This window comes from Dryas octopetala, chromosome 3, assembly GCF_963921425.1.
Source record: "Dryas octopetala chromosome 3, drDryOcto1.1, whole genome shotgun sequence".
Lineage (NCBI taxonomy): Eukaryota > Viridiplantae > Streptophyta > Magnoliopsida > Rosales > Rosaceae > Dryas > Dryas octopetala.
Genome location: NC_141368.1, coordinates 4,912,907 through 4,929,714, shown reverse-complemented (window position 1 = coordinate 4,929,714; position 16,808 = coordinate 4,912,907). Strand labels below are relative to the sequence as shown.

General features: G+C 36.2%; 3 protein-coding genes across 4 annotated transcripts; all 3 read right to left on the bottom strand.

The window, feature by feature from the left end:
* Positions 1 to 3,267: 3,267 nt before the first annotated feature.
* Positions 3,268 to 5,696, bottom strand: LOC147289939 (BEL1-like homeodomain protein 9). The gene is made up of 4 exons (XM_086237842.1): positions 5,084 to 5,696; positions 3,887 to 4,263; positions 3,739 to 3,799; positions 3,268 to 3,628 (listed from the first exon to the last, which is right to left on the bottom strand). Exons 1-4 carry the CDS (start codon positions 5,555 to 5,557, stop codon positions 3,278 to 3,280), a joined length of 1,263 nt encoding a protein of 420 aa, XP_086093968.1. The 5' UTR covers positions 5,558 to 5,696; the 3' UTR covers positions 3,268 to 3,277.
* Positions 5,697 to 5,938: 242 nt separating this feature from the next.
* On the bottom strand, positions 5,939 to 8,884 carry LOC147289938 (protein NRT1/ PTR FAMILY 5.6-like). Its single transcript, XM_086237276.1, has 4 exons — positions 8,719 to 8,884; positions 7,822 to 8,039; positions 7,175 to 7,719; positions 5,939 to 6,980 (listed from the first exon to the last, which is right to left on the bottom strand). The coding sequence occupies exons 1-4, from the start codon at positions 8,864 to 8,866 to the stop codon at positions 6,092 to 6,094; spliced, it is 1,800 nt and encodes a 599-aa protein (XP_086093402.1). The 5' UTR covers positions 8,867 to 8,884; the 3' UTR covers positions 5,939 to 6,091.
* Positions 8,885 to 13,196: 4,312 nt separating this feature from the next.
* LOC147289937 (ras-related protein Rab2BV-like) lies at positions 13,197 to 16,014 on the bottom strand. Of its 2 annotated transcripts, none has more exons than XM_086235521.1 (3): positions 15,693 to 16,014; positions 15,388 to 15,584; positions 13,197 to 14,023 (listed from the first exon to the last, which is right to left on the bottom strand). In XM_086235521.1, the coding sequence occupies exons 2-3, from the start codon at positions 15,550 to 15,552 to the stop codon at positions 13,538 to 13,540; spliced, it is 651 nt and encodes a 216-aa protein (XP_086091647.1). In that variant the 5' UTR covers positions 15,553 to 15,584; positions 15,693 to 16,014; the 3' UTR covers positions 13,197 to 13,537. The 2 variants fall into 2 exon arrangements, with proteins under 2 accessions (XP_086091647.1, XP_086091648.1); XM_086235522.1 differs by having other exon boundaries at positions 15,775 to 16,014.
* Positions 16,015 to 16,808: the final 794 nt, after the last annotated feature.

Here is a 16,808-nt window from a genome sequence, read left to right as displayed (position 1 = left end):
TTACATATATATATATATATATACCTCAACTATACACCAATCATCAGTTGGGTACTTCTAGTTTAAAAACTTTCATTAGGGTACATCAACTTATGTTTTTTGTTAATTGAATACCTCCGTTAGTCTGACTGTTAGTCTGACCGTTATCTGCTGAGTTGGCGCTGACATGGCATATGCGGACCCCACCATTAAATATTAAAAAAACCCTTAAAATTATATAAAATTAAAGAAAAAAAAAAGAATCCACTTGCAAACACCCCCCCCCCGTCTTCTCCTTTCTTCTGCAACTCCACCCTACGCCCATCCCTCTTCTTTTCTTTTGCTTGTTTCTTATTCTTTCTTCTGCTTCTTCTTCTTACTTCTTTTTGGGACGCCCATTCTTTCTGTTTTCTGCTTCTTCTTTTCTTTTCCCTTCTTCTTTTTCAACAACCCCTAAACAGATCCACTCAAATTTACAAATATAAAATAAAATTACAAAAACAGTAATAAAGCTAATAAAAATTGAATCTTCGAATCATTGAATCATTGATTTGCTTCCAGATTGACAATACACCCCAAAAATCAATTGCAAGCACACCCAAAAAAATTGAATTATTTTTTCTAGAGAATTGAATAAAACAATAAATAAACAGAAAAAAAAGTTGAGAGCCCAGCAACCCAGCAGCCCCAAGCCTTCTCTTCCTCTGAATTCTCTCAGTGATGGAGGTCCTGGTAGAGGTCGACCTCCTTGGCGGTCCAAAAGCAGGAGTCCGAGTATTAGATCTGGTCTGTTCGGGGAGAGAGAGAAGGGAGTGACAGAGAGGGAGAGTGAGAAAGAGAGAGAAAATGACGTGGCTTGGTGGGGGTTTGCAGGAGGTTCTCGGTCGGTGGCCGGAGACGAGGAGGGCTCGGGGCTCCAGATTGCCGGTCGGTGACGTCGCCGGCCCCTTGGGTCTGGCAGTGTCGATCCCAGCAGAAAAAGAGAGAGAGAGAGAGAGAGAGAGAGAGAGAGAGAGAGAGAGAGAGATGCGGCTGCGAAAGGCTCTTCATCAGTTGGCTTCACTATTGCAACGCTCTCACCTCTGCTGTTCCTAAAATAGTATGCACCTCCAAGCCCACTATGAACAGGAATTGGACCAACTCCCATCTTAATGGCCTTCTTAACGTCCTTGACCAATTGCTTTGTTCCAGCAAACTGATCTAAATTCCCCAATATCTCTATAGGACCACTCCGATCTCTCTGCTGTAGATCCCTCCCAGTAGGTGATAGACAGGGAGTTGACGAGCTTCGATGCATAATGTTCCGTGTAAGAAGGAGAGGGGAATCATTTCGAACTGCACTAAGATCGTTCTTCAACACCATATCCCCAAATGTCAATGAGCTCTCATCGGTTGGGACATTGAGAGCAATCTGTAACCTCCTCTTCACAGTATGGACATTATCACTGCGATCCAAATCCATCCCCAAGACACATCCAGTATCAGTTTGCACAAATCGGTCCCAATCGATCATTAATTGGTAAAGAGCAGGACTTTGAAACCAACCAAGATTCTCAGATCACAAAAAGCATGAAAAACGAATGGAGACTGAGAACGAGATGCTGAAGCTCAACGCTCCATTGGGTGAGGAGCCACTTCCAAGACACTAAAAGATTCTGAGCTTCTTTCTGGCTGTGCAGGGGAGGCGGGGGACGGCGGTGGGGATGCTGAGTTCTGACTTTCTGGGCTTTTGTTTTGTTTTTTTTAAAATTTAATTATTTTTTAATATTTTATATAAATTGTAAGGGTTTTATTAATTTTTTATTATTTTTGGTTTACATGGTTATTTTTTAATATTTAATTGTGGGGTCCGTATATGCCACGTCAGCGCCAACTCAGCAGATAACGGTCAGACTAACAGTCAGACTAACGGAGGTATTCAATTAACAAAAAACATAAGTTGATGTACCCTAATGAAAGTTTTTAAACTAGAGGTACCCAACTGATGATTGGTGTATAGTTGAGGTATATATATGTAATTAACCCTATATTTTTTTACTTCTATCCACTATTAATTTTCTTTTTATATGACATTTTACTGAATTTCTTCCAAAAACAAATGCTCACCACAAATGTTACAAGCTCCTGAGATAAAGTTGCATGTACCGTTGCATACAATTAATGTCTTATGTATATATATATATATATTTTTGGATGAGTGTTCTAAAATTAACTGGTTAGTAAGTTAATATGAAATTAATCATATTTTTAGAATTACCACATAACTAATCTCATAATCCGAATCATTAATTATTTAGACTATACTTCAAAGATCATAATTGCAAAAAATTAATTAAATCAGAAATTATTTAGTCATCTAATTGAGATCATATAAATAGACGATCAGTGTTTTCGATAAAAACATATAAATAGTTATTGTTATAATCAAATGACTAAATGACTAAATAACTTTCGATTTTGGAGATTTTTTAAAATGATGATTTTTGAAATATTGCCTAAAAAATAGACGGTTCGAATTTTGAGATTATATTGTGCAGTGGGCTCAACATGATAATTAGTTTTGTATTAACTTACTAACCAGTTAGTTTTAGAATATTCTTGTATATATATTATATAATTAGCATATAACCAATTAATATGATATGAGAAACAAATTATATACCACAGGTGCACAGGTAAGTTTAACTTCAAGGATTTAGACCCCCTTTGTGCTAAGTTAAAGAGTTTTGAAACAAAAGTGGCCAAAATAAAGAGTTTTGAAACAAGTCGATGGCCAAAAAAAAAAAGAGTTCCGAACAAGTCCAAAAGTTATAATCTAATGTGAGTGGAGAGGACCTGACCATAAAAGAAGCCAGAGATAAAAGGCAGAGTTTGGGTTGCCAAGTACAGTGCAAGCAAAGATACCAATTCATTTATACCTTGCTTAGTCCTCAAATAACCCAACTAGGTGACCATCTTTAATAAAATGTTTCAACTAAGCTTTAATCAACTCAAGATCATGTTATTCGTTTTTTTAATTTACTCTTTCATTAAATAGGATAGCGATCGTGCAATGCAAAGGATCTGAGTCACGCTGATTACTTTTATTTATCTTCTTATGCCCACAGTTTAGTGTGGATGGCAAAAGCAGAATCTGGAACAAGTGTCTTTCAATCCCAATCATGGGTTGTGACCACATATAATGCCAGAAGTTCAGTAAAATATTTGTAATGCAAAGCACACAGTAATTAATTAATTAAATATAAAAAAGCATGTCAAGTAGCATAAAGCAACAGCAAAAGTGCAAAACACAACATGCTCATTTTTTGGGTTGGAGGCTTAATGCTAAAGAAACTTCATGGCTTCCTGTTGTTCTGCTAATCCCACCTATAGTACTCATCTGAAGATCATTGCTTGTTAAGCTCCCATAAACTGCTGCATTCCTCTGTGTGGTCTCACTCTGCTCAGACATATCACAGTGTTGCTTGTTTCTAGAGCGTTTGGTTTGGTTGTATTGAGCTTTTTGGCTTGGGGTTGTTAGGGATGCCATTTTTTCATTTTTGTTCATTGTGTCTGGAAGTGTTTGAGCTTGCTCTGTTTCAAGGTTGTGTATTTCTTCCACCATTGGCTTCCAGAGTCTTACTCTTGAATTGATAAACCAATTGGAAACCTGCATATCAATTGGTCAATTGCATCACCAAGTCAAATAGAAATGAACCCAAAAATGACTTGGTGTCACATTATGGTAAAAAAGAAAAACCAAAAACAGAAGTACTTCACCTGAGTTCTTGATAGGCCTGTCTGGTGGGCTAACATTTGCTTTTCAGAATCAGTAGGATAGCTGAAATGAACAAACCCAAGTTATATAAGATAAAAAAGAGGCATTTAACTGGTCGAGTAGTTAATTGTACTGATAGAAATTACTCACGGGTGAAGGAAGTGTTCAAAGAGCCATGTCCTCAGCACAGCTACTGCATGCTCTGGAAGTCCTCTTTGACTTTGGCATCTCAGAACAGATTGATGAGGGTTTTTGGTCAAGTTCTGGTGACTTGGGTTTTGGCTATGAAGACCTCTTTCAGAAAACCCCCTAGTTTCATCTTCAACAAGGCTAAAATCACCAACACTAGTATTGCCTCTGCATTGAAGTTTGTCCAAAATGGCATTCTTCAAGCAACCAAAGTGCTTCAAAATGGCTTTGATGGCAAAGGATATGTAAGGGGCTGCATTTCCAAGCCCATCAATGGTTTCGAATGATGCAACAACTGACTCCATCTGCTGGCAGTATAGTTTGTACCTCTTGTATACCTAACAGAAAAGAGAAGGGAACACAATTATGAAAGGGTAATTCTATGGACACCCCAAAATTTTGTTGGGACATCTAATTACTCATGACACCCATACAGGTACCAGATGTTTGGTTGGTAAAAAGCCCATTGGACCATTGGTGTTGTATTAGAGACTTGGGCTTGAGCCCTGGCTTCAACTGGGTCGGAGGAGAGGCTTATGGGCTAGAAATGGGCTGCTTATTGTTTTGGGTCTATACGTCCAATCAGCCTCTTGACCAGAAACAATATGGACAATTTGATTCTCTAGATTATGGAGGATAGTCTAGCAATTAAATAAGCAAGAAAAAAGGAATGTACTGGATATTTATGACATTTGGCATAGGCCCCTAGCACAAGCCACAAACAGAAGTTTAAAACAATAAACAGTGGGGGAAAATTCCAAACCAATAAAAAACAAATAAACAGTGGAAAATTAACTTGTGACAAGACAAGACATCTTTTTTGCCATGACTTCTGAACAAATCCATCAAGATATGACCCTATGACAGTAGCAATCAAGTTTCATTCAATCCAATGTCACAATGTGAAAACCTTATACTACCATATACTATAACACTAAGTCTGTACTACATTCGATTACATTTGTTTCCACTTTATGCTTGCATACTAAAAATAATTAAAAAATAAAAAATTTCTGGTTTCCTCAAAGAAATAAGCAAGATTAATTTCCTTAATTAGATGTATAAATGTATTTAATTTGGGCATTTCCATTTAATATTTAATTATACATTGTATTGTGTAGAATTAAGAAGTATTTAATTATGGTGTGTAAAGTGTACCTCCTCCAGCATGATCATCAGCTTAGAGTTCTTGAACTGAAGCTCGACCCGATCACCCGCAGTAATCGGATCTTTGACCCTGTTGGTCAAGTAGTTCAGTGGAGGAGGACCCGAATCAGACCGACCGGACCCACTGAAATCTTCAAGGAGCTGCTGGGCAGGCTTCAGAAACCTGGACCGTTTCAATATTGAAGCGTAGCCCGTGAACGGGCCCAGCGGAACCGAGCTTCTAAATTCGCCCCGAAACGAAACGCGGTCGTATTGCTGAGAGTCCAAGAGAAGTAGAGAAAATGGTGGTGGGTTTGGGTAGCTGAAGTTGGAGTTTGCTAGCATAGTCATGGGTGTGAATGGTGGATTGTTGGGACTTGGTGCTGAGGATTGGGCTTGTGTTGGGCTGTTTTGAAGGGTGACTCTGAGCTTGTCTCTTCTGCTTCGTTGGGGAACGTGGAAGGCCTCAGAACCCTCGTCCGCCATGACTGAATTATGAAGCTTTTGAAGAGAGAGAGAGAGAGAGTGGTGATGAATTGATAATGGTTGGTGAAGGAAAGGAAAATGTTCACTTCTGACTGGGACAGAGTCACAGTGGTGCACTGTTAGCAAAGATATTATCCCAATAAAGAGAAAGGAGAGAGAGAGTTCACTATTTGGGCAGGGGTTCAAATTTTGGCAATAAAAGTATAAAACCACTCTTTTTCTACTTTTTTTAGTAATTAATTAGTTCGACTTAAACATTAAATATAAGACTACGTAATATACATAATACGAAAGATAATATATAAAATCCGATATGACATGTATAATACAATAATATTAACTTTTTTGTTTTTCGATCAGGCACGATAAAATATGAAAATTTTATCAAACATGATAACACGACTTGATTATGCATAATTCATGTGCAAATTTTGAAATTTAGAAAAAATGTACATTGAACGTGATGAAATGTTAAGCAAGCAAGCAAGCAATCAATGCTCAATTCCCTCCATTACAATATTACATATATATAATTCAAGCCACGGATTGATCAATTCCATTACACCCAGAAGTATCAGCCACAACCACCCTTCTATCCACATTTTTGTAAGTGTAACCTCTAGCCAATAACCCATAGACACATAGATTCAAGCCATTCATGGCTGCCAAAAGCCAGTAGAAATTGTCCAACCTGCTTGCATTCAAGTCCTTGCCAAACCAACTCTTCCCAGCCTTGTCTGTGACATGATCCACAGCCATAATCAGAAAGCTGCTTATGAAGCTCCCAACCCCAATCACACTGAGATAGAAAGCAATCCCCAAGCTCCTCATTGAGTCAGGGACTTGGTCATAGAAATACTCTTGCAACCCAACTAGAGTGAACCCATCTCCTAGGCCTAGAATTATGTACTGGGGACCTAGCCAGAACACACTCATAGATAGTGGCTCTGTTTTTCCTCCTAGTTCAATCATCTGCTTCTCTGCCAATCTTAGCCTCTTTCTCTCAACCAATGCTGCCACTGACATTGCTATTACTGAGAAAATCATGCCAAATCCAATCCTTTGGAGGATATTAATACCCCTTTCATTGCCAGTGGTTTTCCTTAGAATTGGAACAATAATCTTGTCATAGACTATGACACAGATTATCATTGCAATGGCCCCAAGAGAATATATGGAGGCAGGTGGGATCTTGAAGTTGCCACTAAGGTTCAGGTCCATTGTAGCAGCTTGTTTGACAAAGAATGTTGAGGCTTGTGCCACACATACTCCAAATGTTAGTGAGGTTAGCCATATGGGGATCATGTTCAGGATAAGTTTCACCTCCTCCACCTTTGTCAATGTTGCCAATCTCCAAGGATTGTGTTTCTGCTCAGAAGATGTGTTCTCATTCTCTTCAATTATGGCAGCCTTGTCTAGAAATCTATGAATCAAAAGCGAATTAATACAGGTTACAAATAAATTGTATCTATATAATATATGAGTGTTACTATTTAGACCACATTTACTGATCATATCTCTAAAAAATATTTATGTAAGCGAGTCTCATCTCTAACTATTAAAGAGGTGTTGAGTTAAATGTGGTCTAAATAGTTTTAAAGGCCTTTGCTTGCTTACCTAAGCCTATTTGTGTGAAGAAGAAGCCTTCCTTGGGAGTACTTATGTGACTTTGGAACTTCATGTAGAAGAGCAGGGTTTGGAGGATTGGGCAAATATCTTTTTCTTATGGCTGCAACCAAAACCTGCAACATGGGTATCAAAGGGCTTCCTTCTGGTACCCTATACCGGTAACAAGGCTTCCCCATATAGAAGGTCACAAGTGTAATAGCCATAGTGATTGTGAGAATAAGGTCTGCAACACCCCAGCTCACAGAGTCTTGCACATAGACAATTACAGTCACACCAAGAAACAGCCCACAACAAAGTGCAAAGTTCCACCAATTGAAGTAAGACATTTTCTTCTTTCTTTCTTCTGTGTGATCATCGTCGAATTGGTCAGCTCCAAAGCTTTGAAGACATGGCTTTTGCCCTCCAGTTCCAACAGAGATGAAATACAAGGCAACAAAAAGTACCAATTCATGAACATCTTTATGTTGACACATCTTTATGTTGCAGGGCTTTAGACTTGGGATAAATTGTGACATAGTCAAGAGACTTAGACCCTGATGATTTACACATTTCTTGAAGGAGTTAGGGCAATAGTTATGACCAGTGATGATCAAATTAACTTCTAGCTTTTTAGAATTAGGACTATATATATTTACCATTAGATATATGAGGGACGAAAACAGAACCATATTGAACCGGCCAGTGTAGGCGTCTGCTAAAAACCCTCCGATTAATGGCATTATTGTTGTTACTCCTACCCAGAAGTTGACATTTTTTGCTGCTGTTTTGATGTCTTGATGAATCACTTGAGTGAGGTATGTGATGAGATTTGTTGCTATTCCAAAGTAACATAACCTCTCACTAAACTCAATAGCTACAGCAACAAAATTAAATATCAGTTACATTAATTGATATGTGATTAGGTAAGTAACTAATAAGAAAAATGTAGATCCATGGTTAATGTCAATTACATTAATTATCATCCTCTAACTTTCAATATTAGATATGCATCAACTTGATAAGAAAATGACAAAACTGATGGTGTAAGCAATAGCTTTTTCGATCGGTTTCCAACAAAATTAAAAGTTCTTGCTGGTTGTCGCTAAAAGCCAAGAAAGTTTTGAACCTCACCTTTTCCTTTAGACATCATAATCGATTTGTGTTCAAAAGTGTTTACCTTTGTTGCAATCAATGTCTAGTCAAAGAACTACTAAATGCCCTGCAACTGGTTTGGAACAAGTTATTGCATGCCTTTATCCTGAGTTTTAAACCTATATACCAATTACCAAGAGGGTCGGCTATATTATATTTATGAATGCAATGATCATAAGCTTAATTAATTGTGACATAATCAATTGGCAAAGTCTATACTTTAAAGATAAGTAATGCAATCATCAAACACCATGTTAAAGAGGTAGTCAAAGATGAGCTGCTGGACTTCAAAGATGATTAATTGTTTAATAAAAAAACCTAGCAGAAAGCAAACCTGCACTTACTGAGTTGAACTTGAAACACATACGTGCACACACAGACACAGACACAGAGACACTTACTAATGACAAACAGAGAAGCTTTCCATACGCCGGTTGAAGCTCGTAGAGGAAGTCTTCCTTTGTAATCTATAGATGAATCATAAACCCAATTCTCTTTGTCTCTATTTGTTTCTCCGTCACTTTTTCTCTTTTCAATTTCTTGTTCCATTTCTGGTTATGTCAATGAAAGAAAGATAGATGGCACTAAAAGAAACTACAAAGAGTGCCACCAGTTGTACTAGACGATATTTTATATATAGGAAGTCCGTTTTGTATGGTAAGGTTGTGTGCTTGACTTTCAATGCTTTTATAGCTGGCCAGCTGGGCGATTCATTTTTCCTTTTTTATATGAAAGCGAGCTTATAAGTTTATTACATTAAAGCCAAAAACGAAAGAAAGGGACCACACTTGTACAGTATAAATAAATGTCAATAATTTTTAGGCTAGCACTCCACTTTATTTGATTAATTTCCCTAATCCCTTTCTTCTTTGGATCTCTATCTACATTGCCACTCAGTTATATTTTCAAGCATCCAAGATTGACCAAAAATTTGAGATGAGAGAACTGATATGACTTCTTCCAAAAAATTGACCAATAGTGGAGTCTTATACGCATGAGGCAGAGTATTTAAGAATAAAAGCTTATTTAAGTTTGACTGTTACTTATAGAAACGTACGTATTTTCTTTTTGGGATAGTACTACTACTAGGCTAGCTAGTAGTGAATGTTTGAAAAGCTCGAAATCATATGATAATTTTATTTAAAAAGATGCTTCTTGAGACCTTGTATGGTTGTGCAGCCTGATATGCTCTAGCAAAATATCTCAAAATGCTAAGACCATTGTTGGATTCATGGATGAGATTCCCATATGTTGTTAATTTGTGTTAAACAATAATTGCAAGTATTAAATGGTAAACTATGGAGCTAAAGTACCAAAAGAATATATATATATAGAGAGAGAGAAAGAGAGAGAGAGAGAGAAACTGATCTCCAGCCACACAGAGGGGCTTTATACGTGTTCATTGGTTTGATTCCCCCTCCTGAGTAGGGGTGGGCATAATAACCGACGCACCGAAAAACCGAACCAAACCCACCATAAAAAAACCGAAAAAAAACTGAGTTGACCAAAAAGTCAACACCGTAAGAGAAAACCGAACCAAACCGTATATGGACGATTTCAGTTTTGGTTTTATGCTCATTTAACCCGAACCAAATCGAGTAATTTTTATGCACATTTTATACATTTTTGTTCACATTTTATACATTTTTATACACATTTTATACATTTTTATTTTAGACCCTAAAATATATTTTATATAACCCTATGAGTTTAATATTATATATAATAATGTTTTAGTATATAATTTTAGTTATATCTTATATAATAAAATTAGTGTATTCTATTTCTATATACTCTATAGTCTATAGTCTATATAATAATGTTTTATGCATATAGAGTTATATATAAACTTAGTATATAACTATATAGTTAGTAACTTAGTATAGTTAGTTATATATAACTATATAGTTAGTAACTTAGTATATAGTTGTATACATACTACAATAGTTATATATAACTATATAAGTAATCTATAATTATAGTAGTATACTAGTATATACTATAGTAGTATATAGTTATATATATACTATACTCATTACTCTATAGTAGTTATATACTTATATATAATCTTATATATAGTTATAACTTATAACCCAAATTTGCCCAAATCCCAAATAAAATAAATTTAAAAAACCAAACAAATAGACCAACAAATAGATTATATAATATATATATATAGTTACAAATTATAATCTTATATTAGATATAATTTATAACTTATAACCCCAATTTGCCAAAACTACAAATGAAACCCCTACTACCCAAACCCCAAACGAAACCCCAATCTCCCCAAACCCCAAACGAAATGCCAAATAAAATAAATTAAAAAAACCAAACAAATAGACTAACAAATAGATTATATAATATATATAGTTACAGATTATAATCTTATATTAGATATAACCTCAATTTGCCAAAACTCTAAATGAAACCCCAATCTACCCAAACCCCAAACGAAACCCCAAATAACTAAAACAGAAAAAAAAAAAAAACCAAACAAATAGAGTAATACATAAATACTGTAATTGACCAAAAACAAAAAGAACAAATTAAAAATCACAAAATCACAAAATCACTTATCACTCATCAGACAGTGGCATACCTAAATTAAACTAATTAAATAATTAATAGTGTAAAGTCTGTAATATTAGAATAGAGTCAATAGACTCAATACTCAATAAGTCAATAGACCAAAAACAAAAATAAAAAATGACAAAATCAGTAAATCACATATTCATTCAGACATTCACTCTCCAACCAAAAAGGAAGAAGACATTCACTCATCAAGTGATTCAAGTCATCAGACAAACCTAAAGAAATTAAGAAAGCAGGTTCTTAACTTTGTTTGGTTGGCTTGTAATGCCTAAAGAAATTAAGAAAGCAGGTTCTTAACTTTGTTTGGTTGTAGACTTGTAGTTATTTTTTTTGTTGTACTAAACTAGTAACTTTTAAGTGTTAAGCAGGTTGTATTTGTTTTAACTTTTAAGTAGGTTCTTAACTTTGTTTTAAGCAGGTTGTATTTATTTTAAAACCGTGCATGCACCGAACCAAACCGTCTTTGCAATGGTTTGGTTTGGTTTGGTTTTTCTCTAATTTGTTCGGTTTACAACACCGAATCACACCGAGAAAATATTTATGGCGCGGTGCATGGTTCTCGGGGTGAAGTGAGCCGAACCACACCGTGCCCACCCCTACTCCTAAGGTCTGTTCTTTGCTTTCTAATGCTTTTGGAACTTCTTGTGCCACAGCTGTAGTTGTTTAGGTCTTCTTTTGGGCTTAGGCCCCTCTTGTACCAAAAAAAAAGAGAGGGGATTTAATGCTTTATACTAGATTGTTATTAACCTATAGATTCTTAGATTCCACCACCACCCTTTGTAGAATTGAAAATTGCACCCAACAATCTTATGTCTTTTTTCTTTTTTAGTCAATTGGCGAGGCTCCAATAATTAAGGTAGGAGGTTTTTTTTTGGCCCTCTCATTCCATTATACACTTCCCATATTCTTTGAGGGTTCAACTTATACTGGTTCAATTTGGAACCTTGGACTCCTCAATAAAAAGGAAGAAGCTAGTACCAATTTTACTACAAGATTTGAGCAGCCAATAGTTTTCTTTTGGATTCAGGATGGCTAACCCTTTTTCTTTTCCAAAAAGAAAAAAGAATATCTCAGGCTAACATCTAGAGTAGCAGACCATTCATTCAACACTCAAAAAGAGTAATGATTAACACATATACACAATCCGCAGGTTGCGTTTGGAGCGATATAACCCTAGAGTATTGTTACATTCATCAATTTTGTTCGCCAAATAATGTGGCAGTGTGTTATTTATGCAAATATGAACTTGCTCTAGACCTCATTTACTTGTAAATAATTGAAAATCATTTGGTGAGCAACATGTCATGGTGGCCTGAGCTCAATAACCAGAGGCAGGACCACCACGCTACAGAAACATGGTTAAACATAAAGACTAGCAGGCAATAACTTTTGCCTTCTCTTACCCTGAAGTCCAGAACTATATAGCAATTATCAGATGTTCTGTTTATGATTCGTATGATACTTTTTCCTATCAAGTCAAGCTTAAGAAGAAGTGCAAAAGGAAACAGAATTTCTAGGAGCCTAGATTGGTTTTGGTCAACTCAATTTTTGTGGTGGATTTCGCTGTTGGAGCATATATATATGATTAACTCTATGATTTGGAGGTCTCTTTGGTAGCATATATTCAAAGTGGCAAGAACCGAAAAAGCTTGGCATCTGCACTTGAAGTGTTTAACAAATAGACTGTTCCTAATCTATAAGATCTAAATATTCGCAATGGTGACACCAAAGTTTTGGATTGTTCTGTTACTTCTGTATCATTAATTAACTTCTTCAGGAACTGGATAAGTTTTGAGGCATTTAATCACTTTTTTGACTCAAAAAATTATGCCCTTCAACATTAGATAACCTTTTCTATTAGTTATTTAATCACCAAAACTTCAGCCAATCTTTGATTCTGTGTTACATGATTGAGATGAATAAGCTTTTCTATTTTTAATTCCATTTCCTTGGCCCAGGGGAATAAGTAGAAAATGTTAATTTCATCTTCACCACTGGTATTGCCTGTACTCATACTCCAACCTTCCACAATTCAAAATTCGTACAAAATAATGAAAATCGAAAACTACGTGACTTCAATCCCCTCATTCTGCAATCTGCATCCATCAAGACACTTAGTAATTCACAATGCACTAAGTAACATATTGTCAATCTTATTTGCCTTCAAATAGTTCATGTGTTAACACCACATCACATGCTCAACAACCTTGTCATTTGTCAAAAAGTAACATAAAAAAATACATGGATATATTTATTGCATTATCAATTAAATACAAACATTCACAATATATCAAAAAGAAAAAAAGGAGAAAGACAAGAAAAAGTAAGAATAATATGAAACTACAGTTACAATGCTTGTTTTATCTAATCCTTGCCTATACCAAGACCCTGGTTACCCTCCCATCCTTCCAGGTACCAGTGCAAAATCAATAGAGACAGCAGAGGCTGTCATGTTCATCTTCAACAATATATGGTTGACTAAAACCCTGCTTTTTCGCTTTGGTCTCTAGAAGTAAATACATGACAAGAAGCTAGAAAGTAGCTCCCATCTCTGTAAACAAAAACCAAAATTGTATACGCTATACGCATGCCTACTTCTCCTTTCCTTCTTATAGAGGCACCACCTTAGTTAGAGCAGCAAGTTCTCTTATTCATGTCACCTGATAGATTTGAAACATTGATAGTAGTTCCATGAGGAAGTCCAGTGGTGGAAACTGCCTCCTGTGCTGCTAGTGCCTTCTTGCTTATTATGTGGTAAATATCCAACAAAATGCTCTGAAATGCATTCTCAACATTAAAGGCCTCCAATGCTGAGGTTTCAAGGAAAGAGAGACCTTCCTTCTCAGCCAAGGTTTGAGCATCATCTGCTGGGACTGCCCTCAGGTGATTCAGATCAGATTTGTTGCCAGCCATCATTATGACAATATTAGAGTCTGCATGGTCTCTCAGTTCACGGAGCCACCTCTGAACATTGTCAAATGTTTGCCTTTTGGTTATGTCATAGACCAATAGTGCACCCACAGCCCCTCTGTAGTAAGCACTGGTTATTGCGCGGTACCTCTCTTGACCAGCTGTGTCCCATATTTGTGCTTTCACTGTCTTCCCCTCTACCTGCATCAGGATAACATGATCACTTTGCAGTAAATATGTTACGAAGTAAAGTGTACACAAGGCCAGTGCTAAGGGAGAAGCAACTATTCATAATTCCCTAACAGGGATATCTTAATCATTAAAGCTAAATCAATTGATGATTGCTTTGGTTTCAACTGCTCTTGATTTAGTAAAAACATGTGCCATTAAGAAGGGGTAATGCATTCCTATTGGATAGAAAATTAAAATCTTATTTGGAAGTTCTCTAAGAGATTCAGGACATACACATGGCTGCTTTACTGTTCATTTGGAGTGTGCCAACATACCCTGCCACTAAAAACTTAAATTATATCTTGAAATTGGCTAAAGTGGTATTGTAATGTGATAGGGTTGGATAAATTTTAGATTCAAATGTTAAAAATATAAATAAACTGCAGAATGGCAGTGGTTTTACTTATGTCCACTGGAAGGACGTAACTTGGATGATAAAGCCAGTCACCTCAGGGGAGCAACATTGGTACTATACCCTAGACAGTATAAATGGAGTCATCTACAAAGACCAGCAGGGATTTTCTTTCGGAACAACTTTTCATCCTAGAGCCTCATAAGCTATAAATCTTGATTAAAGATGATTCATCAAGGCTTACTGAAGTCAATATTGTCTCACAAAGTCATAACGGGCAGACTCATACATAAACGAATATATGCAAGAGAAAATAAAACAACCTAGAAGAACAACCACAAATAAAAAAATAAGGATTACATAGCTTGGCAAACCCTATGTCCACAATAGAGGGAAATTGGAAATCTAATATCAACCAACAATTATAAGGATTTCCCAACACTCTCAACCTCACAAGCTCATAACCTCACAACCAGACGCCCCCAATACCCTCACATGTTTCCCACATACCCTTTGGTTCTGCCTCTCTTTGACACAACCACCTTCCCTTGGTTCTGGGCCCTCTTTGGCGCATCTGCTCGTTCTAGTCCTAACATTCTTTAGCACCACCACCCTCTTTTAGTGGTGGTCCTCTCTGACAAACACATTCTTTGGCACACCTTCATTAAAAGCTCACACAACCATATGGACCTCAATTTGCTTTGGGACAAGGCCACCAAACGCTGAAAACTAATACCAATATATGGAATTTCAAACCAAATTCCTTGTGGACAAGGAATAAACATATTGACATTGTCATATTATTATTCTTTTCAAAATAGGAAACTAAATCACACTAGAAATTTGAAACAAATCCTAATGCTCCACATTCTATGCATGAGCAATTATTCTTTCAACATTAATGATCAAAGACATTAAAAATACAGAATAGAACAATCTAAAAGAAGAACATTGGAAATGGTCAATATCCAAAGAAACCAACCTGCAATGTCCTAGTTGCAAATTCAACTCCAATGGTGGACTTGGACTCTAAACAAAACTCATTCCGTGTAAACCTCGAAAGAATGTTCGATTTTCCGACACCCGAATCTCCAATCAAGACAATCTTGAAGAGGTAATCGTATTCGTGATCGACCTTGTAAGCCATATGTATGTTCTACTCCTTACACCACTCCAGACCTGCCAGATCCAAACACCAAAATACAATCATAAAACCCAACACAAAATGATACCCATTTGCTTGTTTTGAAGGTAAGAAAAGTGCTGATAAAAAAGCATTTCTCTTACCTATGTTTGCTTCACAAATTACAATGTGATTTTCCTGAGAAACAATCGGAGAGTGGGTAACAAAGAGAGAAGGGACACTAACCCAAAAACAATGGTGTGCAGAATGGTGACGAAGAATGATTATCGGGATTTGAACGCTCTATTTTCTTGGGAATGTTTTTGTTGCATTGTAGTTTGAGGAAAAGGAGAGAAGAGAGAAGAAGAAGAAGAAGAGAAGAATTGAAGAAACAGAAAACGGATGACAATGCACTTAAAACGGCCTTTCACGTGGGAAATGACGAGCGGAATTCGGAGAGTTTGTGTAAACAACCTTCAGACGATGTGTCGTTCACTCCACATTCAAACGGCACGTCGCTGTTATTGCAGTAAGAAAGCCCATACTCAGGTGTATCATTGTATGTGTGTATTATCCAAGTCCAACTCTCCCATTTCCCTCTTTCAAGTGGCCTTGGAGCCCACTTTTATGGTCCATTGTGCAGCCCCATTACTTTATAGACTTTATATTTATGCGGGTGAACTAAGAAATGAGAGTGTGGGAGAAAATTTCATGGGATGATTTTATATATTTTTGTATTTATTTCTCTCATAGCTGACAAATGACAAGTCAATTTGGCAATGGGTTTAGTCACTTCGACTACCAGGCCGAAAAAAAAAGGAAAAAGACTCTTCCACTAAAATATGGTAGGGAAAAAGACTACATTTCCAAGTGCTTTTTTGCTTTGGTAGTGGGATTGTGAATGAGTGTGTTTCTCTTTTCGCAAAATTACATAAATAAATAGTAAGTTTGAGTCTATTTCAATATTACTCATGTAATGCATTGAGAATGATTGTGTTTCCTTTTTTTTTTTTTTGTAAAATTACATAAATAGTAAGTTTGGTTCTCTTTCAATATTCTTCTCGGTGGTGCTATATTCATCAAATAAATTCAATCTTCCATTTTTTATTTAGCTTCAGAACTACTAACAAAATCAGTTTTAGTTTTAGAAAATAATAGAAAAAGATTATTTAGAGTGTGTAGTCCTATAAAGGATATTAAAAAAAAAAATTGATTATTTTTAGAAAATTCTGAAAACCTTAAAATTATGAAAAGGACACTCGACTTCTAAAATCATCTAT